Source organism: Ranitomeya variabilis, chromosome 2 (genome assembly GCF_051348905.1).
Source record: "Ranitomeya variabilis isolate aRanVar5 chromosome 2, aRanVar5.hap1, whole genome shotgun sequence".
NCBI lineage: Eukaryota > Metazoa > Chordata > Amphibia > Anura > Dendrobatidae > Ranitomeya > Ranitomeya variabilis.
The window spans coordinates 850,609,867-850,635,592 of record NC_135233.1 but is presented as its reverse complement, the minus strand read 5'-3'; the positions used below and the strand labels follow the sequence as shown (position 1 = coordinate 850,635,592).

At 60.8% G+C, this 25,726-nt stretch overlaps 1 protein-coding gene across 1 annotated transcript in view; it reads right to left on the bottom strand.

Annotated features, from left to right (window-relative positions):
- Window positions 1–25,726, bottom strand: part of LOC143808017 (tenascin-X-like) — a 332,081-nt gene that overhangs the window by 13,424 nt on the left and 292,931 nt on the right. The window contains exon 40 of the mRNA XM_077290219.1: window positions 23,349–23,597. Coding sequence (XP_077146334.1) covers window positions 23,349–23,597 — 249 coding nt within the window. The remainder of the gene's footprint in view (window positions 1–23,348; window positions 23,598–25,726) is intronic.

The window sequence follows — 25,726 nt, the reverse complement described above, 5'->3', positions numbered from 1 at the left end:
CAACCAATTGAAGGTTAGTATTAGATGCCATCTATCCGATGCAGCCAGTAATACGACGGTAAAATGCTCGGCAACTTCAAAGCATTTTTCTCTGCATCATAATGGGAATACCAGAATGTGCAGGGTTATTGGAATAGAAAGAGTGTTTAAACCTTTTAGAGGAGGGGACATCATAGAAAACTTTTGAATAGGGAATTGTGGTGGATTTACATGTTACAAAAAGAGTGCCTTTAGGAATGAATGTTAAGCACAATCTAAATTATAAATGCATGAGCATTGCATCATTATATTATTTATTATAATATGATTTATAGTAGCCTGTCTGTAGTATGATTAATAGTGTTGAGCGATACCGTCCGATACTTGAAAGTATCGGTATCGGAAAGTATCGGCCGATACCGGCAAAGTATCGGATCCAATCCGATACCGATACCCGATACCAATACAAGTCAATGGGACTCAAGTATCGGACGGTATCCCTGATGGTTCCCAGGGTCTGAAGGAGAGGAAACTCTCCTTCAGGCCCTGGGAACCATATAAATGTGTAAAAGAAAGAATTAAAATAAAAAATATTGCTATACTCACCTGTCCGACGCAGCCGGGACTTCAGCGAGGGAACCGGCAGCGTTGTTTGTTTAAAAATCGCGCTATTACTTGGTTACGTGAATTCCCGGCTTGTGATTGGTCAGGTCGGCCATGTTGCCGGGACGCGGACCAATCACAGCAAGCCGTGACGAAATTACGTCACGGCTTGCTGTGATTGGTCCGCGTCCCGGCAATATGGCCGCCCTGACCAATCACAAGCCGGGACGTCACGGGAGGCTGGACACGCGCTCATTTTAAAATGGGCGCGTGTCCAGCCTCCCGTGACGTCACGGCTTGTGATTGGTTGCGCCGCGATCAACCAATCACAAGCCGGGAGGCTGGACGCGCTCATTTTGAAATGGGCGCGTGTCCAGCCTCCCGTGACGTCACGGCTTGTGATTGGTTGCGCCGCGATCAACCAATCACAAGCCGGGAGGCTGGACGCGCTCATTTTGAAATGGGCGCGTGTCCAGCCTCCCGGCTTGTGATTGGTTGACCGCGACGCAACCAATCACAAGCCGTGATGTCACGGGAGGCTGGACACGCGCCCTTTTTAAAATGAGCGCGTTTCCAGCCTCCCGTGACGTCACGGCTTGTGATTGGTTAATGGCGGCCATGTTGCCGGGACGCGGACCAATCACAGCAAGCCGTGACGTATTTTCGTTACGGCTTGCTGTGATTGGTCCGCGGCCCGGCAACATGGCCGCCCTGACCAATCACAAGCCGGGACTTCGCGTAACCATGTAAAAGCGGGAATTTTAAACAAACAACGCTGCCGGTTCCTGCGCTGAGGTCCCGGCTGCGTCGGACAGGTGAGTATAGCGATATTTTTTATTTTAATTCTCTATTTTACACATTTTAACATTAATGTTGTTCCGATACCCGATACCACAAGAGTATCGGAATCCCGGTATCGGAATTCCGATACAGCAAGTATCGGCCGATACCCGATACTTGCAGCATCGGAATGCTCAACACTACTCAACACTAATGATTAATATGTCCATTATGCCTGTATTTATCTTTATTTTTATTGTTGATGTTTTTATTGCAATGAATGATATCTCTTAAAGGGAACCTGTCACCACGTTTTTGGAAGATGGGATAAAAATAGCGTTAAATAGGGGCAGAGGTGGGCGTTACATTAGTGTGTGTGTTATGCGTTTATTACCCACCTAAGTTGCCGAAATAACTTTGCAAAGTCTCCGTTTTCGCCTGTCAATCAGGCTGGTCAGGTCACATGGGCGTGGTGTCTTCACCCAGATTTGGCGTAGTTTTCCGTTGGTGGCGTAGTGGTGTGCGCATGCCCAAAGTCCGGAATCCTCTTCCAGGGGATTTAAAATAGCGCGGTGTTCGTTATTGCATTGGTGATCGGTGGGCGCGGCCATCTTCCTTTGGCCGCGCGTGCGCAGAAGCGGCGCTCTGCTGGCCGCGGCTTCAGGAAAATGGCCGCGGGATGCCGCGCGTGCGCAGATGGATATCGCGGCGGCCATTTTCCTGAAGCCGCGGCCAGCAGAGCGCCGCTTCTGCGCACGCGCGGCCAAAGGAAGATGGCCGCGCCCACCGATCACCAATGCAATAACGAACACCGCGCTATTTTAAATCCCCTGGAAGAGGATTCCGGACTTTGGGCATGCGCACACCACTACGCCACCAACGGAAAACTACGCCAAATCTGGGGGAAGACAACGCCCATGCGACCTGACCAGCCTGATTGACAGGCGAAAACGGAGACTTTGCAAAGTTATTTCGGCAACTTAGGTGGGTAATAAACGCATAACACACACACTAATGTAACGCCCACCTCTGCCCCTATTTAACGCTATTTTTATCCCATCTTCCAAAAACGTGGTGACAGGTTCCCTTTAAACAGATGAGAAATGCGATATGTGATTGTGTGGAAACAATCACGTGACTGGGATATGCTGTGGTATATAAGGGTGCTTTTTGTACAAGATGGCACGCAAAGACTAAGAACCACAAGGTTTGAAACGCGTCTACCCATGCTATTCTTCCTAATATGGGGGTTGTTATTTTTATGCTGATTGATGACTTATCTTAAAGAAATTTTTCAATAAAATGCAAAAGTTTTTATGGGACTGTTCGAGCTGGAAATCCTACTTGATTGATTGCTTTTCCCTGCTGCACTGCAGTTTCCGTGCTCGGAGTCCTGGATGATTTGATGGGTGAGCTAACTTTTTTGTACTTTTTTAATGTTTAACTTTTGTGACAGACTACCGTATATAACCGTGTATAAGCCAACCCGAGTATAAGCTGAGGCACTTAATTTTACCATGAAAAACTGGGAAAACTTATTGACTCGAGCATAAGCCAGGTGTGCATTATCCCCTCATCCCCACCCTGGTATGCATGGCTCCTCATCCCTATCCTGGTATGCATGGTTCCTCATCCCTATCCTGGTATGCATGGTTCCTCATCCCTATCCTGGTATGCATGGCTCCTCATCCCTACCCTGGTATGCATGGCTCCTCATCCCTATCCTGGTGTGCATGGCTTCTCATCCCTATCCTGGTACGCATGGCTCCTCATCCCTACACTGGTATGCATGGCTCCTCATCCCTATCCTGGTATGCATGGCTCCTCATCCCTATCCTGGTATGCATGGCTCCTCATCCCTATCCTGGTATGCATGGTTCCTCATCCCTATCCTGGTATGCATGGCTCCTCATCCCCACCCTGGTATGCATGGCTCCTCATCCCTATCCTGGTATGCATGGTTCCTCATCCCTATCCTGGTACGCATGGCTCCTCATCCCCACCCTGGTATGCATGGCTCCTCATCCCTATCCTGGTATGCATGGTTCCTCATCCCTATCCTGGTACGCATGGCTCCTCATCCCCACCCTGGTATGCATGGCTCCTCATCCCTATCCTGGTATGCATGGTTCTTCATCCCCATCCTTTGTATGCATGGCTCCTCATTTCAATCCTTGTATGCATGCACAGTGCACAAAAAAATGTGTTGAAAAACTCGGCCTATACACAACTATATACGAGGTACGGTATTTTATTTTCAAGATCCAGCTTGCTGGAGACAGCATTGTGGTAAGTAATCATAACAATGTGATTCATGTTTTACTGGCATGTTTATAATGTTTGTTTGTCCTTTGTATATCTTTTACTTTTGTGCACTGCTCTTGTTTATTTAACTGATTAGTGCTTGTATTATATAAGTAATGTACAGTATATGTATAAGTAATGTAATGTATCCAGCATGCTTGTGTGTTGTGTGATGTTTGCATTGTGCTGGTGTGATGTACAGTGGGGCAAAAAAGTATTTAGTCAGTCAGCCATAGTGCAAGTTCCACCACTTAAAAAGATGAGAGGCGTCTGTAATTTACATCATAGGTAGACCTCAACTATAGGAGACAAACTGAGAAAAAAAAATCCAGAAAATCACATTGTCTGTTTTTTTATCATTTTATTTGCATTTTATGGTGGAAAATAAGTATTTGGTCAGAAACAAAATTTCATCTCAATACTTTGTAATCTATCCTTTGTTGGCAATGACAGAGGTCAAACGTTTTCTGTAAGTCTTCACAAGGTTGCCACACACTGTTGTTGGTATTTTGGCCCATTCCTCCATGCAGATCTCCTCTAGAGCAGTGATGTTTTTGGCTTTTCGCTCGGCAACACGGACTTTCAACTCCCTCCAAAGGTTTTCTATAGGGTTGAGATCTGGAGACTGGCTAGGCCACTCCAGGACCTTGAAATGCTTCTTACGAAGCCACTCCTTCGTTGCCCTGGCGGTGTGCTTTGGATCATTGTCATGTTGAAAGACCCAGCCACGTTTCAACTTCAATGCCCTTGCTGATGGAAGGAGGTTTGCACTCAAAATCTCACGATACATGGCCCCATTCATTCTTTCATGTACCCGGATTAGTCGTCCTGGCCCCTTTGCAGAGAAACAGCCCCAAAGCATGATGTTTCCACCACCATGCTTTACAGTAGGTATGGTGTTTGATGGATGCAACTCAGTATTCTTTTTCCTCCAAACACGACAAGTTGTGTTTCTACCAAACAGTTCCAGTTTGGTTTCATCAGACCATAGGACATTCTCCCAAAACTCCTCTGGATCATCCAAATGCTCTCTAGCAAACTTCAGACGGGCCCGGACATGTACTGGCTTAAGCAGTGGGACATGTCTGGCACTGCAGGATCTGAGTCCATGGTGGCGTAGTGTGTTACTTATGGTAGGCCTTGTTACATTGGTCCCAGCTCTCGTCAGTTCATTCACTAGGTCCCCCCGCGTGGTTCTGGGATTTTTGCTCACCGTTCTTGTGATCATTCTGACCCCACGGGGTGGGATTTTGCGTGGAGCCCCAGATCGAGGGAGATTATCAGTGGTCTTGTATGTCTTCCATTTTCTAATTATTGCTCCCACTGTTGATTTCTTCACTCCAAGCTGGTTGGCTATTGCAGATTCAGTCTTCCCAGCCTGGTGCAGGGCTACAATTTTGTTTCTGGTGTCCTTTGACAGCTCTTTGGTCTTCACCATAGTGGAGTTTGGAGTCAGACTGTTTGAGGGTGTGCACAGGTGTCTTTTTATACTGATAACAAGTTTAAACAGGTGCCATTACTACAGGTAATGAGTGCAGGAAAGAGGAGACTCTTAAAGAAGAAGTTACAGGTCTGTGAGAGCCAGAAATCTGGATTGTTTGTTTCTGACCAAATACTTATTTTCCACCATAAAATGCAAATAAAATGATAAAAAAACAGACAATGTGATTTTCTGGATTTTTTTTTCTCAGTTTGTCTCCCATAGTTGAGGTCTACCTATGATGTAAATTACAGACGCCTCTCATCTTTTTAAGTGGTGGAACTTGCACTATGGCTGACTGACTAAATACTTTTTTGCCCCACTGTATGTTCTGTGCTTGTGTGACGTGTGTTCCAGGATTTCCGGTTGCGCATACTGTATACCTATGTAAGTACTATATGTTTTTATTGTCCTACTTGTTTCTTAAAGATGGGTCTTATGAACATCTTTTGCACAGGGACCCTTAGCTCTCAGTGTCTGTTACTGATCTCAGTATCCATACTCAAAATTTCCAATGCTAATCTTCTTTTTCATGCTTTAGCTTACCGTATATTAATGTAAAAACAATAGGACTGGACCTGTATGTGTGCTGTCATCTAGATGTTTTTTTTACCTCATGACTGGAGCACTGTGCTAGAATGGTGGAATACATATGAAATGCTATTTATTGTATTGATGCACTCATAGTAAAATGCTGTCCGAGTTGCATTGCATGGTTTATACTACATGAAGGTAATATTTTGCTGGGGCTAAACTATGTCTTTGGCCATGACGCACTTCATGTAGCCAAATATTATATAATGCTTCTGATACAGTGTCTTATAAAATACTAGATGGCAGCCCGATTCTAAAGAATCGGGAGTCTAGAATCCATATATACTTTATTTATTCAAATGTAAGAATAATTTGGTGGGCGGGGACCCTCGGCCTCCGATTTGGTTGGCGGTGCCCCACGGCCTCCGATTTGGTGGGCGGGGTCCCTCTGCCTCCGCTTTGGTGGGCGGGGCCGCTCGGCCTTCGATTTGGTGGGCGGGGCTCCTCGGCCTCCGATTTGGTTGGTGGGGCCCCTCGGCCTCCGATTTGGTAGGCGGGGCCCCTTATCCTCCGATTTGGTGGGCGGGGACCCTCGGCCTCCGATTTGGTGGGCGGGGCCCCTCGGCCTCCGATTTGGTGGGCGGGGCCCCTCGGCCTCCGATTTGGTTGTCTGGGCCCCTCGGCCTCCGATTTGGTGGGCGGGGCCCCTCGGCCTCCGATTTGGTGGGCGGGGCCCCTCGGCCTCCGATTTGGTTGGTGGGGCCCCTCGGCCTCCGATTTGGTGGGCAGGGACCCTCGGCCTCCGATTTGGTGGGCGGGGACCCTCGGCCTCCAATTTGGTGGGCGGGGACCCTCGGCCTCCGATTTGGTGGGTGGGGACCCTCGGCCTCCGATTTGGTGGGCGGGGCCCCTCGGCCTCTGATGTGGTGGGCGGGGCCCCTCGGCCTCCGCTTTGGTGGGCGGGGCCGGGCCCCTCGGCCTCCGCTTTGGTGGGCAGGGCCGCTCGGCCTTCGATTTGGTGGGTGGGGCTCCTCGGCCTCTGATTTGGTTGGCGGGGCTCCTCGGCCTCCGATTTGGTTGGCGGGGCCCCTCGGCCTCCGATTCGGTTGGCGGGGCCCCTCGGCCTCCGATTTGGTGGGCGGGGACCCTCAGCCTCCGATTTGGTGGGTGGGGACCCTCGGCCTCCGATTTGGTTGGCGGGGCCCCTCGGCCTCCGATTTGGTGGGCGGGGATCCTCGGCCTCCGATTTGGTGGGCGGGGACCCTCGGCCTCCAATTTGGTGGGCGGGGACCCTCGGCCTCCGATTTGGTGGGCGGGGACCCTCGGCCTCCGATTTGGTGGGTGGGGACTCTCGGCCTCCGATTTGGTGGGTGGGGACCCTCGGCCTCTGATTTGGTGGGTGGGGACCCTCGGCCTCCGATTTGGTGGGCGGGGACCCTCGGCCTCCGATTTGGTGGGCGGGGCCCCTCGGCCTCCGATGTGGTGGGCGGGGCCCCTCGGCCTCCGCTTTGGTGGGCGGGGACCCTCGGCCTCCGATTTGGTGGGCGGGGATCCTCGGCATCCGATTTGGTAGGCGGGGCCCCTCGGCCTCCGATTTGGTGGGCGGGGACCCTCGGCCTCTGATTTGGTGGGCGGGGCCCCTCGGCCTCCGATGTGGTGGGCGGGGCCCCTCGGCCTCCGCTTTGGTGGGCGGGGCCGGGCCCCTCGGCCTCCGATTTGGTGGGCGGGGACCCTCGGCCTCCGATTTGGTGGGCGGGGACCCTCGGCCTCCGATTTGGTGGGCGGGGACCCTCGGCCTCCGATTTGGTGGGCGGGGACCCTCGGCCTCCGATTTGGTGGGCGGGGACCCTCGGCCTCCGATTTGGTAGGCGGGGCCCCTCGGCCTCCGATTTGGTGGGCGGGGACCCTCGGCCTCCAATTTGGTGGGCGGGGCCCCTCGGCCTCCGGTGTGGTGGGAGGGGACCCTCGGCCTCCGCTTTGGTGGGCGGGGCCCCTCAGCCTCCGATTTGGTGGGCGGGGTCCCTCTGCCTCCGATTTGGTGTGCGGGGACCCTCGGCCTCCGCTTTCGTGGGCGGGGCCCCTCAGCCTTCGATTTGGTGGGCGGGGCCCCTCGGCCTCCGATTTGGTTGGTGTGGACCCTTGGCCTCCGATTTGGTGGGCGGGGACCCTCGGCCTCCGATTTGGTGGGCGGGGACCCTCGGCCTCCGATTTGGTGGGCGGGGACCCTCGGCCTCCGATTTGGTGGGCAGGGACCCTCGGCCTCCGATTTGGTGGTCGGGGACCCTCGGCCTCCGCTTTGGTGGGCGGGGCCCCTCGGCTTCCGATTTGGTGGGCGGGGTCCCTCTGCCTCCGATTTGGTGTGCGGGGACCCTCGGCCTCCGCTTTGGTGGGCGGGGCCCCTCGGCCTTCAATTTGGTGGGCGGGGCCCCTCGGCCTCCGAATTGGTTGGGGAGGACCCTCGGCCTCTGATTTGGTGGGCGGGGACCCTCGGCCTCCGATTTGGTGGGCGGGGACCCTCGGCCTCCGATTTGGTGGGCGGGGACCCTCGGCCTCCGATTTGGTGGGCGGGGACCCTCGGCCTCCGATTTGGTGGGCGGGGACCCTCGGCCTCCGATTTGGTAGGCGGGGACCCTCGGCCTCCGATTTGGTGGCGGGGACCCTCGGCCTCCAATTTGGTGGCGGGGACCCTCGGCCTCCGATTTGGTGGGAGGGGACCCTCGGCCTCCGATTTGGTGGGCGGGGCCCCTCGGCCTCCGATTTGGTGGGCGGGGCCCCTCGGCCTCCAGTGTGGTGGTCGGGGCCCCTCGGCCTCCTCTTTGGTGGGCGGGGCCGGGCCCCTCGGCCTCCGCTTTGGTGGGCGGGGCCGCTCGGCCTTCGATTTGCTGGGCGGGGCTCCTCGGCCTCCGATTTGGTTGGCGGGGCCCCTCGGCCTCCAAATTGGTGGGCGGGGCCCCTCGGCCTCCGATTTGGTTGGCGGGGCCCCTCGGCCTCCGATTTGGTAGGCAGAAACCCTCGGCCTCCGATTTGGTGGGCGGGGACCCTTGGCCTCCGATTTGGTTGGTGGGGCCCCTCGGCCTCCGATTTGGTGGGCGGGGACCCTCGGCCTCTGATTTGGTGGGCGGGGACCCTCGGCCTCCGATTTGGTGGGCGGCGACCCTCGGCCTCCGATTTGGTGGGCGGGGACCCTCGGCCTCCGATGTGGTGGGCGGGGCCCCTCGGCCTCCGCTTTGGTGGGCGGGGCCGGGTCCCTCGGCCTCCGCTTTGGTGGGCGGGGCCGCTCAGCCTTCGATTTGGTGGGCGGGGCTCCTCGGCCTCCGATTTGGTTGGCGGGGCCCCTCGCCCTCCGATTTGGTTGGCGGGGCCCCTCGGCCTCCGATTTGGTGGGCGGGGACTCTCGGCCTCCGATTTGGTGGGCGGGGACTCTCGGCCTTCGATTTCGTGGGCGGGGCCCCTCGGCCTCCGATTTGGTTGGTGTGGACCCTCGGCCTCCGATTTGGTGGGCAGAAACCCTCGGCCTCCGATTTGGTGGGCGGGGACCCTCGGCCTCCGATTTGGTTGGTGGGGCCCCTCGGCCTCCGATTTGGTGGGCGGGGACCCTCGGCCTCTGATTTGGTGGGCGGGGACCCTCGGCCTCCAATTTGGTGGGCGGGGACCCTCGGCCTCCGATTTGGTGGGCGGGGACCCTCGGCCTCCGATGTGGTGGGCGGGGCCCCTCGGCCTCCGCTTTGGTGGGCGGGGCCGGGTCCCTCGGCCTCCGCTTTGGTGGGCGGGGCCGCTCGGCCTTCGATTTGGTGGGCGGGGCTCCTCGGCCTTCGATTTGGTTGGCGGGGCCCCTCGCCCTCCGATTTGGTTGGCGGGGCCCCTCGGCCTCCGATTTGGTGGGCGGGGACTCTCGGCCTCCGATTTGGTGGGCGGGGACTCTCGGCCTTCGATTTCGTGGGCGGGGCCCCTCGGCCTCCGATTTGGTTGGTGTGGACCCTCGGCCTCCGATTTGGTGGGCGGGGACTCTCGGCCTCCGATTTGGTGGGCGGGGACCCTCGGCCTCCGATTTGGTGGGCGGGGACCCTCGGCCTCCGATTTGGTGGGCGGGGCCCATCGGCCTCCGATGTGGTGGGCGGGGCCCCTCGGCCTCCGATTTGGTGTGCGGGGACCCCCGGCCTCCGATTTGGTGGGCGGGGCCCCTCGGCCTCCGATTTGGTGGGCGGGGACCCTCGGCCTCCGATTTGGTGGGCGGGGATCCTCGGCTTCCGATTTGGTAGGCGGGGCCCCTCGGCCTCCGATTTGGTGGGCGGGGACCCTCGGCCTCCGATTTGGTGGGCGGGGACCCTCGGCCTCCGATTTGGTGGTCGGGGACCCTCGGACTCCGATTTGGTGGGCGGGGCCCCTCGGCCTCCGATTTGGTGGGCGGGGCACCCTCGGCCTCCGATGTGGTGGGCGGGGCCGGGCCCCTCGGCCTCCGCTTTGGTGGGCGGGGCCGCTCGGCCTTCGATTTGTTGGGCGGGGCTCCTCGGCCTCCGATTTGGTTGGCGGGGCCCCTCGGCCTCCGATTTGGTTGGCGGGGCCCCTTATCCTCCGATTTGGTGGGCGGGGACTCTCCGCCTCCGATTTGGTGGGCGGGAACCCTCGGCCTCCGATTTGGTGGGCGGGGACCCTCGGCCTCCGATTTGGTGGGCGGGGACCCTCGGCCTCCGATGTGGTGGGCGGGGCCCCTCGGCCTCCGCTTTGGTGGGCGGGGCCCCTCGGCCTCCGATGTGATGGGCGGGGCCGCTCGGCCTTCGATTTGGAGGGCGGGGCTCCTCGGCCTCCGATTTGGTTGGCGGGGCCCCTTGGCCTCCGATTTGGTGGGCGGGGACTCTCGGCCTCCGATTTGGTGGGCGGGGACCCTCGGCCTCCGATTTGGTGGGCGGGGACCCTCGGCCTCCGATTTGGTGGTCGGGGACCCTCGGCCTCCGCTTTGGTGGGTGGGGCCCCTCGGCCTCCGATTTGGTGGGCGGGGTCCCTCTGCCTCCGATTTGGTGTGCGGGGACCCTCGGCCTCCGCTTTGGTGGGCCGGGCCCCTCAGCCTTCGATTTGGTGGGCGGGGCCCCTCGGCCTCCGATTTGGTTGGTGTGGACCCTCGGCCTCCGATTTGGTGGGCGAGGACCCTCGGCCTCCGATTTGGTGGGCGGGGACCCTCGGCCTTTGATTTGGTGGGCGGGGACCCTCGGCCTCCGATTTGGTGGGCGGGGACCATCGGCCTCCGATTTGGTGGGCGGGGACCCTCGGCCTCCGATTTGGTGGGCGGGGACCCTCGGCCTCCGATTTGGTGGGCGGGGACCCTCGGCCTCCGATTTGGTGGGCGGGGACCCTCGGCCTCCGATTTGGTAGGCGGGGACCCTCTGCCTCCAATTTGGTGGCGGGGACCCTCGGCCTCCAATTTGGTGGCGGGGACCCTCGGCCTCCGATTTGGTGGGAGGGAACCCTCGGCCTCCGATTTGGTGGGCGGGGCCCCTCGGCCTCCGATTTGGTGGGAGGGGACCCTCGGCCTCCGATTTGGTGGGCGGGGCCCCTCGGCCTCCGATTTGGTGGGCGGGGCCCCTCGGCCTCCGGTGTGGTGGTCGGGGCCCCTCGGCCTCCGATTTGGTGGGCAGGGCCGGGCCCCTCGGCCTCCGCTTTGGTGGGCGGGGCCGCTCGGCCTTCGATTTGTTGGGCGGGGCTCCTCGGCCTCCGATTTGGTAGGCGGGGCCCCTCGGCCTCCGATTTGGTGGGCGGGGCCCCTCGGCCTCCGATTTGGTTGGCGGGGCCCCTCGGCCTCCGATTTGGTGGGCAGGGACCCTCGGCCTCTGATTTGGTGGGCGGGGACCCTCGGCCTCCGATTTGGTGGGCGGGGACCCTCGGCCTCCGATTTGGTGGGCGGGGACCCTCGGCCTCCGATTTGGTGGGCGGGGACCCTCGGCCTCCGATTTGGTGGGCGGGGACCCTCGGCCTCCGATTTGGTGGGCGGGGACCCTCGGCCTCCGATTTGGTAGGCGGGGCCCCTCGGCCTCCGATTTGGTAGACGGGGACCCTTGGTCTCCAATTTGGTGGGCGGGGCCCCTCGGTCTCCGGTGTGGTGGGAGGAGACCCTCGGCCTCCGCTTTGGTGGGTGGGGCCCCTCGGCCTCCGATTTGGTGGGCGGGGTCCCTCTGCCTCCGATTTGGTGTGCGGGGACCCTCGGCCTCCGCTTTGGTGGGCGGGGCCCCTCAGCCTTCGATTTGGTGGGCGGGGCCCCTCGGCCTCCGATTTGGTTGGTGTGGACCCTCGGCCTCCGATTTGGTGGGCGGGGACCCTCGGCCTCCGATTTGGTGGGCGGGGACCCTCGGCCTCCGATTTGGTGGGTGGGGACCCTCGGCCTCCGATTTGGTGGGCGGGGACCCTCGGCCTCCGATTTGGTGGTCGGGGACCCTCGGCCTCCGCTTTGGTGGGCGGGGCCCCTCGGCTTCCGATTTGGTGGGTGGGGTCCCTCTGCCTCCGATTTGGTGTGCGGGGACCCTCGGCCTCCGCTTTGGTGGGTGGGGCCCCTCGGCCTTCGATTTGGTGGGCGGGGCCCCTCGGCCTCCGATTTGGTTGGTGAGGACCCTCGGCCTCCGATTTGGTGGGCGGGGACCCTCGGCCTCCGATTTGGTGGGCGGGGACCCTCGGCCTCCGATTTGGTGGGCGGGGACCCTCGGCCTCCGATTTGGTGGGCGGGGCCCATCGGCCTCCGATTTGGTGGGCGGGGCCCATCGGCCTCCGATGTGGTGGGCGGGGCCCCTCGGCCTCCGATTTGGTGGGCGGGGACCCCCGGCCTCCGATTTGGTGGGCGGGGCCCCTCGGCATCCGATTTGGTGGGCGGGGACCCTCGGCCTCCGATTTGGTGGGCGGGGACCCTCGGCCTCCGATTTGGTGGGCGGGGACCCTCGGCCTCCGATTTGGTGGTCGGGGACCCTCGGCCTCCGATTTGGTGGGCGGGGCCCCTCGGCCTCCGATTTGGTGGGCGGGGCCCCTCGGCCTCCGATGTGGTGGGTGGGGCCGGGCCCCTCGGCCTCCGCTTTGGTGGGCGGGGCCGCTCGGCCTTCGATTTGTTGGGCGGGGCTCCTCGGCCTCCGATTTGGTTGGCGGGGCCCCTCGGCCTCCGATTTGGTTGGCGGGGCCCCTTATCCTCCGATTTGGTGGGCGGGGACTCTCCACCTCCGATTTGGTGGGCGGGGACCCTCGGCCTCCGATTTGGTGGGCGGGGCCCCTCGGCCTCCGATTTGGTTGGCGGGGCCCCTCGGCCTCCGATTTGGTGGGCGGGGACCCTCGGCCCCCGATTTGGTGGGCGGGGCCCCTCGGCCTCCGATTTGGTTGGTGGGGCCCCTCGGCCTCCGATTTGGTGGGCGGGGACCCTCGGCCTCCGATTTGGTGGGAGGGGACCCTCGGCCTCCGATTTGGTGGGCGGGGCCCCTCGGCCTCCGATTTGGTGGGCGGGGCCCCTCGGCCTCCAGTGTGGTGGTCGGGGCCCCTCGGCCTCCGCTTTGGTGGGCGGGGCCGGGCCCCTCGGCCTCCGCTTTGGTGGGCGGGGCCGCTCGGCCTTCGATTTGTTGGGCGGGGCTCCTCGGCCTCCGATTTGGTTGGCGGGGCCCCTCGGCCTCCGATTTGGTGGGCGGGGCCCTTCGGCCTCCGATTTGGTTGGCGGGGCCCCTCGGCCTCCGATTTGGTGGGCGGGGACCCTCGGCCTCCGATTTGGTGGGCGGGGACCCTCGGCCTCCGATTTGGTGGGCGGGGACCCTCGGCCTCCGATTTGGTGGGCGGGGACCCTCGGCCTCCGATTTGGTGGGCGGGGACCCTCGGCCTCCGATTTGGTGGGCGGGGACCCTCGGCCTCCGATTTGGTGGGCGGGGACCCTCGGCCTCCGATTTGGTGGGCGGGGCCCCTCGGCCTCCGATTTGGTTGGTGTGGACCCTCGGCCTCCGATTTGGTGGGCAGAAACCCTCGGCCTCCGATTTGGTGGGCGGGGACCCTCGGCCTCCGATTTGGTTGGTGGGGCCCCTCGGCCTCCGATTTGGTGGGCGGGGACCCTCGGCCTCCGATTTGGTGGGCGGGGACCCTCGGCCTCCAATTTGGTGGGCGGGGACCCTCGGCCTCCGATTTGGTGGGTGGGGACCCTCGGCCTCCGATGTGGTGGGCGGGGCCCCTCGGCCTCCGCTTTGGTGGGCGGGGCCGGGTCCCTCGGCCTCCGCTTTGGTGGGCGGGGCCGCTCGGCCTTCGATTTGGTGGGCGGGGCTCCTCGGCCTTCGATTTGGTTGGCGGGGCCCCTCGCCCTCCGATTTGGTTGGCGGGGCCCCTCGGCCTCCGATTTGGTGGGCGGGGACTCTCGGCCTCCGATTTGGTGGGCGGGGACTCTCGGCCTTCGATTTCGTGGGCGGGGCCCCTCGGCCTCCGATTTGGTTGGTGTGGACCCTCGGCCTCCGATTTGGTGGGCGGGGACTCTCGGCCTCCGATTTGGTGGGCGGGGACCCTCGGCCTCCGATTTGGTGGGCGGGGACCCTCGGCCTCCGATTTGGTGGGCGGGGCCCATCGGCCTCCGATGTGGTGGGCGGGGCCCCTCGGCCTCCGATTTGGTGTGCGGGGACCCCCGGCCTCCGATTTGGTGGGCGGGGCCCCTCGGCCTCCGATTTGGTGGGCGGGGACCCTCGGCCTCCGATTTGGTGGGCGGGGATCCTCGGCTTCCGATTTGGTAGGCGGGGCCCCTCGGCCTCCGATTTGGTGGGCGGGGACCCTCGGCCTCCGATTTGGTGGGCGGGGACCCTCGGCCTCCGATTTGGTGGTCGGGGACCCTCGGACTCCGATTTGGTGGGCGGGGCCCCTCGGCCTCCGATTTGGTGGGCGGGGCACCCTCGGCCTCCGATGTGGTGGGCGGGGCCGGGCCCCTCGGCCTCAGCTTTGGTGGGCGGGGCCGCTCGGCCTTCGATTTGTTGGGCGGGGCTCCTCGGCCTCCGATTTGGTTGGCGGGGCCCCTCGGCCTCCGATTTGGTTGGCGGGGCCCCTTATCCTCCGATTTGGTGGGCGGGGACTCTCCGCCTCCGATTTGGTGGGCGGGAACCCTCGGCCTCCGATTTGGTGGGCGGGGACCCTCGGCCTCCGATTTGGTGGGCGGGGACCCTCGGCCTCCGATGTGGTGGGCGGGGCCCCTCGGCCTCCGCTTTGGTGGGCGGGGCCCCTCGGCCTCCGATGTGATGGGCGGGGCCGCTCGGCCTTCGATTTGGAGGGCGGGGCTCCTCGGCCTCCGATTTGGTTGGCGGGGCCCCTTGGCCTCCGATTTGGTGGGCGGGGACTCTCGGCCTCCGATTTGGTGGGCGGGGACCCTCGGCCTCCGATTTGGTGGGCGGGGACCCTCGGCCTCCGATTTGGTGGTCGGGGACCCTCGGCCTCCGCTTTGGTGGGCCGGGCCCCTCAGCCTTCGATTTGGTGGGCGGGGCCCCTCGGCCTCCGATGTGGTTGGTGTGGACCCTCGGCCTCCGATTTGGTGGGCGGGGACCCTCGGCCTCCGATTTGGTGGGCGGGGACCCTCGGCCTTTGATTTGGTGGGCGGGGACCCTCGGCCTCCGATTTGGTGGGCGGGGACCATCGGCCTCCGATTTGGTGGGCGGGGACCCTCGGCCTCCGATTTGGTGGGCGGGGACCCTCGGCCTCCGATTTGGTGGGCGGGGACCCTCGGCCTCCGATTTGGTGGGCGGGGACCCTCGGCCTCCGATTTGGTAGGCGGGGACCCTCTGCCTCCAATTTGGTGGCGGGGACCCTCGGCCTCCAATTTGGTGGCGGGGACCCTCGGCCTCCGATTTGGTGGGAGGGAACCCTCGGCCTCCGATTTGGTGGGCGGGGCCCCTCGGCCTCCGATTTGGTGGGAGGGGACCCTCGGCCTCCGATTTGGTGGGCGGGGCCCCTCGGCCTCCGATTTGGTGGGCGGGGCCCCTCGGCCTCCGGTGTGGTGGTCGGGGCCCCTCGGCCTCCGATTTGGTGGGCAGGGCCGGGCCCCTCGGCCTCCGCTTTGGTGGGCGGGGCCGCTCGGCCTTCGATTTGTTGGGCGGGGCTCCTCGGCCTCCGATTTGGTAGGCGGGGCCCCTCGGCCTCCGATTTGGTGGGCGGGGCCCCTCGGCCTCCGATTTGGTTGGCGGGGCCCCTCGGCCTCCGATTTGGTGGGCAGGGACCCTCGGCCTCTGATTTGGTGGGCGGGGACCCTCGGCCTCCGATTTGGTGGGCGGGGACCCTCGGCCTCCGATTTGGTGGGCGGGGACCCTCGGCCTCCGATTTGGTGGGCGGGGACCCTCGGCCTCCGATTTGGTGGGCGGGGACCCTCGGCCTCCGATTTGGTAGGCGGGGCCCCTCGGCCTCCGATTTGGTAGACGGGGACCCTTGGTCTCCAATTTGGTGGGCGGGGCCCCTCGGTCTCCGGTGTGGTGGGAGGGGACCCTCGGCCTCCGCTTTGGTGGGTGGGGCCCCTCGGCCTCCGATTTGGTGGGCGGGGTCCCTCTGCCTCCGATTTGGTGTGCGGGGACCCTCGGCCTCCACTTTGGTGGGCGGGGCCCCTCAGCCTTCGATTTGGTGGGCGGGGCCCCTCGGCCTCCGATTTGGTTGGTGTGGACCCTCGGCCTCCGATTTGGTGGGCGGGGACCCTCGGCCTCCGATTTGGTGGGCGGGGACCCTCGGCCTCCGATTTGGTGGGCGGGGACCCTCGGCCTCCGATTTGGTGGGCGGGGACCCTCGGCCTCCGATTTGGTGGTCGGGGACCCTCGGCCTCCGCTTTGGTGGGCGGGGCCCCTCGGCTTCCGATTTGGTGGGTGGGGTCCCTCTGCCTCCGATTTGGTGTGCGGGGACCCTCGGCCTCCGCTTTGGTGGGTGGGGCCCCTCGGCCTTCGATTTGGTGGGCGGGGCCCCTCGGCCTCCGATTTGGTTGGTGAGGACCCTCGGCCTCCGATTTGGTGGGCGGGGACCCTCGGCCTCCGATTTGGTGGGCGGGGACCCTCGGCCTCCGATTTGGTGGGCGGGGACCCTCGGCCTCCGATTTGGTGGGCGGGGCCCATCGGCCTCCGATTTGGTGGGCGGGGCCCATCGGCCTCCGATGTGGTGGGCGGGGCCCCTCGGCCTCCGATTTGGTGGGCGGGGACCCCCGGCCTCCGATTTGGTGGGCGGGGCCCCTCGGCATCCGATTTGGTGGGCGGGGACCCTCGGCCTCCGATTTGGTGGGCGGGGACCCTCGGCCTCCGATTTGGTGGGCGGGGACCCTCGGCCTCCGATTTGGTGGTCGGGGACCCTCGGCCTCCGATTTGGTGGGCGGGGCCCCTCGGCCTCCGATTTGGTGGGCGGGGCCCCTCGGCCTCCGATGTGGTGGGTGGGGCCGGGCCCCTCGGCCTCCGCTTTGGTGGGCGGGGCCGCTCGGCCTTCGATTTGTTGGGCGGGGCTCCTCGGCCTCCGATTTGGTTGGCGGGGCCCCTCGGCCTCCGATTTGGTTGGCGGGGCCCCTTATCCTCCGATTTGGTGGGCGGGGACTCTCCGCCTCCGATTTGGTGGGCGGGGACCCTCGGCCTCCGATTTGGTGGGCGGGGCCCCTCGGCCTCCGATTTGGTTGGCGGGGCCCCTCGGCCTCCGATTTGGTGGGCGGGGACCCTCGGCCCCCGATTTGGTGGGCGGGGCCCCTCGGCCTCCGATTTGGTTGGTGGGGCCCCTCGGCCTCCGATTTGGTGGGCGGGGACCCTCGGCCTCCGATTTGGTGGGAGGGGACCCTCGGCCTCCGATTTGGTGGGCGGGGCCCCTCGGCCTCCGATTTGGTGGGCGGGGCCCCTCGGCCTCCGGTGTGGTGGTCGGGGCCCCTCGGCCTCCGCTTTGGTGGGCGGGGCCGGGCCCCTCGGCCTCCGCTTTGGTGGGCGGGGCCGCTCGGCCTTCGATTTGTTGGGCGGGGCTCCTCGGCCTCCGATTTGGTTGGCGGGGCCCCTCGGCCTCCGATTTGGTGGGCGGGGCCCTTCGGCCTCCGATTTGGTTGGCGGGGCCCCTCGGCCTCCGATTTGGTGGGCGGGGACCCTCGGCCTCCGATTTGGTGGGCGGGGACCCTCGGCCTCCGATTTGGTGGGCGGGGACCCTCGGCCTCCGATTTGGTGGGCGGGGACCCTCGGCCTCCGATTTGGTGGGCGGGGACCCTCGGCCTCCGATTTGGTGGGCGGGGACCCTCGGCCTCCGATTTGGTGGGCGGGGACCCTCGGCCTCCGATTTGGTGGGCGGGGACCCTCGGCCTCCGATTTGGTGGGCGGGGACCCTCGGCCTCCGATTTGGTGGGCGGGGACCCTCGGCCTCCGATTTGGTGGGCGGGGACCCTCGGCCTCCGATTTGGTAGGCCGGGCCCCTCGGCCTCCGATTTGGTGGGCGGGGCCCCTCGGCCTCCAATTTGGTGGGCGGGGCCCCTCGGCCTCCGGTGTGGTGGGAGGGGACCCTCGGCCTCCGCTTTGGTGGGCGGGGCCCCTCGGCCTCCGATTTGGTGGGCGGGGTCCCTCTGCCTCCGATTTGGTGTGCGGGGACCCTCGGCCTCCGCTTTGGTGGGCGGGGCCCCTCAGCCTTCGATTTGGTGGGCGGGGCCCCTCGGCCTCCGATTTGGTTGGTGTGGACCCTCGGCCTCCGATTTGGTGGGCGGGGACCCTCGGCCTCCGATTTGGTGGGCGGGGACCCTCTGCCTCCGATTTGGTGGGCAGGGACCCTCGGCCTCCGAATTGGTGGTCGGGGACCCTCGGCCTCCGCTTTGGTGGGCGGGGCCCCTCGGCTTCCGATTTGGTGGGCGGGGTCCCTCTGCCTCCGATTTGGTGTGCGGGGACCCTCGGCCTCCGCTTTGGTGGGCGGGGCCCCTCGGCCTTCGATTTGGTGGGCGGGGCCCCTCGGCCTCCGATTTGGTTGGTGAGGACCCTCGGCCTCCGATTTGGTGGGCGGGGACCCTCGGCCTCCGATTTGGTTGGCGGGGACCCTCGGCCTCCGATTTGGTGGGCGGGGACCCTCGGCCTCCGATTTGGTGGGCGGGGACCCTCGGCCTCCGATTTGGTGGGCGGGGACCCTCGGCCTCCGATTTGGTGGGCGGGGACCCTCGGCCTCCGATTTGGTGGGCGGGGACCCTCGGCCTCCGATTTGGTAGTCGGGGACCCTCGGCCTCCAATTTGGTGGCGGGGACCCTCGGCCTCCAATTTGGTGGCGGGGACCCTCGGCCTCCGATTTGGTGGGAGGGGACCCTCGGCCTCCGATTTGGTGGGCGGGGCCCCTCGGCCTCCGATTTGGTGGGAGGGGACCCTCGGCCTCCGATTTGGTGGGCGGGGCCCCTCGGCCTCCGATTTGGTGGGCGGGGCCCCTCGGCCTCTGGTGTGGTGGTCGGGGCCCCTCGGCCTCCTCTTTGGTGGGCGGGGCTGGGCCCCTCGGCCTCCACTTTGGTGGGCGGGGCCGCTCGGCCTTCGATTTGTTGGGCGGGGCTCCTCGGCCTCCGATTTGGTTGGCGGGGCCCCTCGGCCTCCGATTTGGTGGGCGGGGCCCCTCGGCCTCCGATTTGGTTGGCGGGGCCCCTCGGCCTCCGATTTGGTGGGCGGGGACCCTCGGCCTCCGATTTGGTGGGCGGGGACCCTCGGCCTCCGATTTGGTTGGTGGGGCCCCTCGGCCTCTGATTTGGTGGGCGGGGACCCTCGGCCTCCGATTTGGTGGGCAGGGACCCTCGGCCTCCAATTTGGTGGGCGGGGACCCTCGGCCTCCGATTTGGTGGGCGGGGACCCTCGGCCTCCGATGTGGTGGGCGGGGCCCCTCGGCCTCCGCTTTGGTGGGCGGGGCCGGGCCCCTTGGCCTCCGCTTTGGTGGGCGGGGCCGCTCGGCCTTCGATTTGGTGGGCGGGGCCGCTCGGCCTTCGATTTGGTGGGCGGGGCTCCTCAGCCTCCGATTTGGTTGGCGGGGCCCCTCGCCCTCCGATTTGGTTGGCGGGGCCCCTCGGCCTCCGATTTGGTGGGCGGGGACTCTCGGCCTCCGATTTGGTGGGCGGGGACTCTCGGCCTTCAATTTGGTGGGCGGGGCCCCTCGGCCTCCGATTTGGTTGGTGTGGACCCTCGGCCTCCGATTTGGTGGGCGGGGACCCTCGGCCTCCGATTTGGTGGGCGGGGACCCTCGGCCTCCGATTTGGTGGGCGGGGCCCATCGGCCTCCGATTTGGTGGGCGGGGCCCATCGGCCTCCGATGTGGTGGGCGGGGCCCCTCGGCCTCCGATTTGGTGGGCGGGGACCCCCGGCCTCGGATTTGGTGGGCGGGGCCCCTCGGCCTCCGATTTGGTGGGCGGGGACCCTCGGCCTCCGATTTGGTGGGCGGGGATCCTCGGCTTCCGATTTGGTAGGCGGGGCCCCTCGGCCTCCGATTTGGTGGGCGGGGACCCTCGGCCTCCGATTTGGTGGGCGGGGACCCTCGGCCTCCGATTTGGTGGTCGGGGACCCTCGGCCTCCGATTTGGTGGGCGGGGCCCCTCGGCCTCCGATTTGGTGGGCGGGGCCCCTCGGCCTCCGATGTGGTGGGTGGGGCCGTGCCCCTCGGCCTCCGCTTTGGTGGGCGGGGCCGCTCGGCCTTCGATTTGTTGGGCGGGGCTCCTCGGCCTCCGATTTGGTTGGCGGGGCCCCTCGGCCTCCGATTTGGTTGGCGGGGCCCCTTATCCTCCGATTTGGTGGGCGGGGACTCTCCGCCTCCAATTTGGTGGGCGGGGACCCTCGGCCTCCAATTTGGTGGGCGGGGCCCCTCGGCCTCCGATTTGGTTGGTGGGGCCCCTCGGCCTCCGATTTGGTGGGCGGGGACCCTCGGCCCCCGATTTGGTGGGCGGGGCCCCTCGGCCTCCGATTTGGTTGGTGGGGCCCCTCGGCCTCCGATTTGGTGGGCGGGGACCCTCGGCCTCCGATTTGGTGGGCGGGGACCCTCGGCCTCCGATTTGGTGGGCGGGGACCCTCGGCCTCCGATGTGGTGGGCGGGGCCCCTCGGCCTCCGCTTTGGTGGGCGGGGCCAGGCCCCTCGGCCTCCGATGTGGTGGGCGGGGCCGCTCGGCCTTCGATTTGGTGGGCGGGGCTCCTCGGCCTCCGATTTGGTTGGCGGGGCCCCTCGGCCTCCGATTTGGTTGGCGGGGCCCCTCGGCCTCAGATTTGGTGTGTGCTCTGCCTGGGGCCACTGTGCTCTGCCTGGGGCCCCATATGCTGCCTGGGGCCCCTGTGCTCTGCCTGGGGCCCCATATGCTGCCTGGGGCCCCTGTGCTCTGCCTGGGGCCCCATATGCTGCCTGGGGCCCCTGTGCTCTGCCTGGGGCCCCTGTGCTCTGCCTGGGGCCCCATGTTCTGCCTGGGTCCCCTGTGCTCTGCCTGGGGCCACTGTGCTCTGCCTGGGGCCCCATGTTCTGCCTGGGGCCACTGTGCTCTGCCTGGGGCCCCATAAGCTGCCTGGGGCCCCTGTGCTCTGCCTGGGACCACTGTGCTCTGCCTGGGGCCCCATATGCTGCCTGGGGCCCCTGTGCTCTGCCTGGGGCCACTGTGCTCTGCCTGGGGCCCCATATGCTGCCTGGGGCCACTGTGCTCTGCCTGGGGCCCCATATGCTGCCTGGGGCCCCTGTGCTCTGCCTGGGGCCCCATATGCTGCCTGGGGCCCCTTTGCTCTGCCTGGGGCCCCTGTGCTCTGCCTGGGGCCCCATGTTCTGCCTGGGGCCCCTGTGCTCTGCCTGGGGCCCCATATGCTGCCTGGGGCCCCTGTGCTCTGCCTGGGGCCACTGTGCTCTGCCTGGGGCCCCATATGCTGCCTGGGGCCCCTGTGCTCTGCCTGGGGCCCCTGTGCTCTGCCTGGGGCCCCATGTTCTGCCTGGGGCCACTGTGCTCTGCCTGGGGCCCCATATGCTGCCTGGGGCCCCTGTGCTCTGCCTGGGGCCACTGTGCTCTGCCTGGGGCCCATAGGCTGCCTGGGGCCCCTGTGCTCTGCCTGGGACCACTGTGCTCTGCCTGGGGCCCCATATGCTGCCTGGGGCCCCTGTGCTCTGCCTGGGGCCACTGTGCTCTGCCTGGGGCCCCATATGCTGCCTGGGGCCCCTGTGCTCTGTCTGGGTGTAGGACACTGGTGACGTCACTTATCTCCGGACATTAGCTCCGGACATTAGCTCCGGACATTAGCTCCGGACAAAGCCACGGAAGTTGGCACAAATTGCAGGAAGTAGTATTCTAGGCAATTATATATTAGAAGTGAATGTAGCTTTACTGCAGCTGGCAAGCTGCCACCGCACAAGTGGAAAAACTGAATCGTTTGGATTTTTTTATAACCTGCGACCACATTTATTTACAGTATGGTGCATTATAGCAGCTGTGTAACAATATCTTTGGAAGTGCAATGTATGTTGCTGGGCAAGTTATCATGTAGTCTTACCCTAAGTGTTGGTGCCTTTCAGTCACCTAAAAAAATATATATTTTCTTCTGTTGCTTTTTCATTGTATTTTTACAATGTTTTTGCTTTTCCAAAAATGTTAGCTATTTCTTTAATCCCTTACTGACTGAGCCATTTTTAACTACCAGGACGTATTTTTGAATTCTGACCATTGTCACTTCGTGATAACAACTCCGGAACGCTTCACAGTATCAATCTGATTCTGAGACGTACATCTCACAAAATTAGAATATCATCAAAAAGTTAATTTATTTCAGTTCTTCAATACAAAATGTGAAACTTATATATTAGATAGAGTCATTACAAACAGAGTGATCTATTTCAAGTGTTTATTTCTGTGAATGTTGATGATTATGGCTTACAGCCAATGAATATCCAAAAGTCATTATATCAGTAAATTAGAATACTTTATAACACCAGCTTGAAAAAATGATTTTAAAATTCGAAATGTTGGCCTACAGAAATGTATATTCAGTAAATGCACTCAATACTTGGTCAGGGCTCCTGTGGCATCAATTACTGCGTCAATGCGGCATGGCATGGTCCTCAAAAACAGCAGCTGTCTGAATAAGGGCTAAAAATGTTTTCTAAACCTTAGCATCGTGCGATATATCTTTCCTTGTGGGGGGAAGGTGGGTCATCTTGTATGTAGCTAGTACGGTTTGTGTTCCAGAATTGCTGTTTAGTTCGAATCCAGCCTTGATTACGTTATCCATTGAAACAGATGTATATCTATAGTAGATCCCAATCTAGAATATATTCCTCCATCTCCTACTTTGAGGAACCATACAGCTTATATATTGATGGCTCCTTGGAAGGTTGCTTTCAGCATTGACTTCCTGTATCCTCTGACTAATAAGATAGAGTTTTGGTTTTTTTTTGCAAAATGAATCCTATGTCTATGTTCACAAAAGGTCAGCAATGACAGCAAGTTACAAATTGCATAAAGGGGTTCTCCAGTATGAACAAGTTATCAGTTATCCACAAGATCATGGAATAAAAAATAACATTATGATCACCATGGAATCCACCACTGGGACACTCACAATCCAGAGAATGGGATTCTTCAGTGTCCCATCTAAAAAAAAAAAAAGTGCACTGCAGCTCCAATCAGATAGGATACTGCAGAGCCAATTTTTAGCGGGGAATTTCTGGACGTCTAGGTGAGTTAATTGTTCTTACTTGTACCCCTCTTTAATTACCAATATGCTGAAGAGTTGTCAAAATACTTACTTGTTTTAACCACTATTTCTGAGCCTTCTCCCTGTATTTTAGAATCACCAACCACTGCTGAAACCACAACTTTGTAAACATTTCCAGGAGTCAAATGTTCAGGTTTATATGTTGTATCTCCAGTATCATTTACATTTCCACTGATCTGGATGAGATAACCACTTACAGCTCCCTCTGGAGGCAGCCAGTTTAGAGTGAAAGAAGATGTAGTGATTTTCTCTACAGTCAGGTTCTTCACTGCTGCAGGTTCTACAGAGAGAAAAGTGAAATTTTTTGTATTAATTATTATACCATTAAAACAATGTCTGTACATTAAATATGTCATAAGGGCAATGCATTCATCACTTGTTGTCTTCTGTTTATGCATACAGTTCCTTGAAAAAGTATTCATTCACCGTGAACGTTTCCACATTTTTTCCCGTTATACCCACAAACTTACAATGGCTTGCAAAAGTATTCACCTCTTGGCTTTTTACCTCATTTGTAAACATTACAACCTGTGTTTAAACCAACATAGCGCATCACTAGAGATGGGTGAACCGGTTCGTACCGGACAGTTACTATTCGGTTCTAAGCTCCGAACACGGACTTTTTCCAGAAGTCCGTAGAAATGATCAGAGATCCGGAGTAAGTCTGGACAGCGAGAATTTTTTTTTCTCTTTCCCAGTTCGGGTAATCTTATATTTTCAATGGGCTTTGGGTCGTTGTTGAAGTTTGGCTACTGTTCTGGTACCCAAAATAAAGTTCATGCTGGGTACCAGAACCAAAACTTTAACCAGTCCACCCATCCATACCCATCACCCAAGAACACCATCCCCACAGTGACATGCTTTGGTGGCAGCATTATGCTGTGGGGTTGTTTTTCGGCAGCAGGGACAGGGAAAATTATCCGAGTGGAAGATGGATGGTGCGAAATACAGGAATATTCTTGAGCAAAATATGTTTTAGTATGTCAGTGATTTGAGACATTTGCTCACAGCAGCACAATCCCAGCAGACACCTCCCACCCTATCCTCCACTGGAACTGCTGACCAGAGCAGGAGGAGGCTGACAGGATATGAGCAGCTTCTACCATTGGTCATAGCTCAACACAGTACACAGGTGGATTTAGGATAGTTTATCTTGCAGCTCAGCTTGGTAGGTGTTCGGTCTCTAGCTCTCCTTCAATGCAGAGACCCTGTGCACGAGGACAGGAACACTGGCCAATGAGCGCTTCTATCATTCTGATGGGGGAGGCCTTCTGTGACCAGTGTTCTTGTCCTTCACGACACACTCCTTTTTCAATGTCAGGCACTCACCAAAGGCCAGAGTGCAAAGCCTGTGATAACAGGACACATGATTGTGTTGTCACCAAAGGTCCCGAATCAGTCTTCATGCGGAAGCTTCACTGATAATGCTACTATCGGTGAAGCTACTGCTGTAGACCCTGGAGGCCCTAAGCAAATGCCTAGTTTTCCCAGTACTAATGCCGGCTCTGATCAGAGAATATCACTAGAATGCTCTCCCAAAACCATATATGCAAATTGCCTCTTCAGAGAAAAAGAGGACTTAAACTCTATAGTGCCACCTGTTGGAAGTAACGATCCTACAAGTCACAAGCAACCCTTTAATGAGTCGTGCAATATGACTTAGGATAAATGCCAAATCAGTATCTCAATTCGCAGACACTGTGTTTTGGGCTGTTGGCCCTCGTCAGTGCGAAGCATGAGAACTAATTTGGCTAGATGAGAGGCTCTAGACTGGGGTCTAAGGTGTACCGTTTCTCCTTATGAGGTACTGATTTGGCTTTTATCCTAAGTCATATTGCACGACTCGTTAAAGGGTTGATTGTGACTTGCAAAATCGCTACTTCCAACAGGTGGCGCTATAGAATTCAAGTCCTCTTTTTCTCTGAAGAGGCAATTTGCATATTAAATTTCCCAGAGGAGCATTGCATGGCGAATAAGTCTCCTTACCTTGACAAGCCAGAGCCGGTATGTCACCCTCCCAAAACCAATGAGTTATCTCCAGACTGCCGATGCCGACATTACTGCTGTAAAGTACATTTCTGATCTGCTATTAACAAACTGAAGCAGAATCTCAGACAAATGGCATATACCATAATGGCATATAGAAAATAGAATAAAAATATATTAACACATAAAAAGTGTGTTTTTATTAGTGTAACAAATCTAAGAAATTCATTCCATGTGGACCCACTAGAGGGATCATACTGCTTAGGAATACATACATCTACCTTTTAAACTCATTAGAATCTTTAAAAGTCTGTATTTTGTGAGATGCACCTAATCATGGCTGCAGGGAACTTGTCTGTATGTCAGAAGACAGAATAAGAAGAGTTCAGCACCAGCTGTCTCTCATCATCACAGGACTCAGAA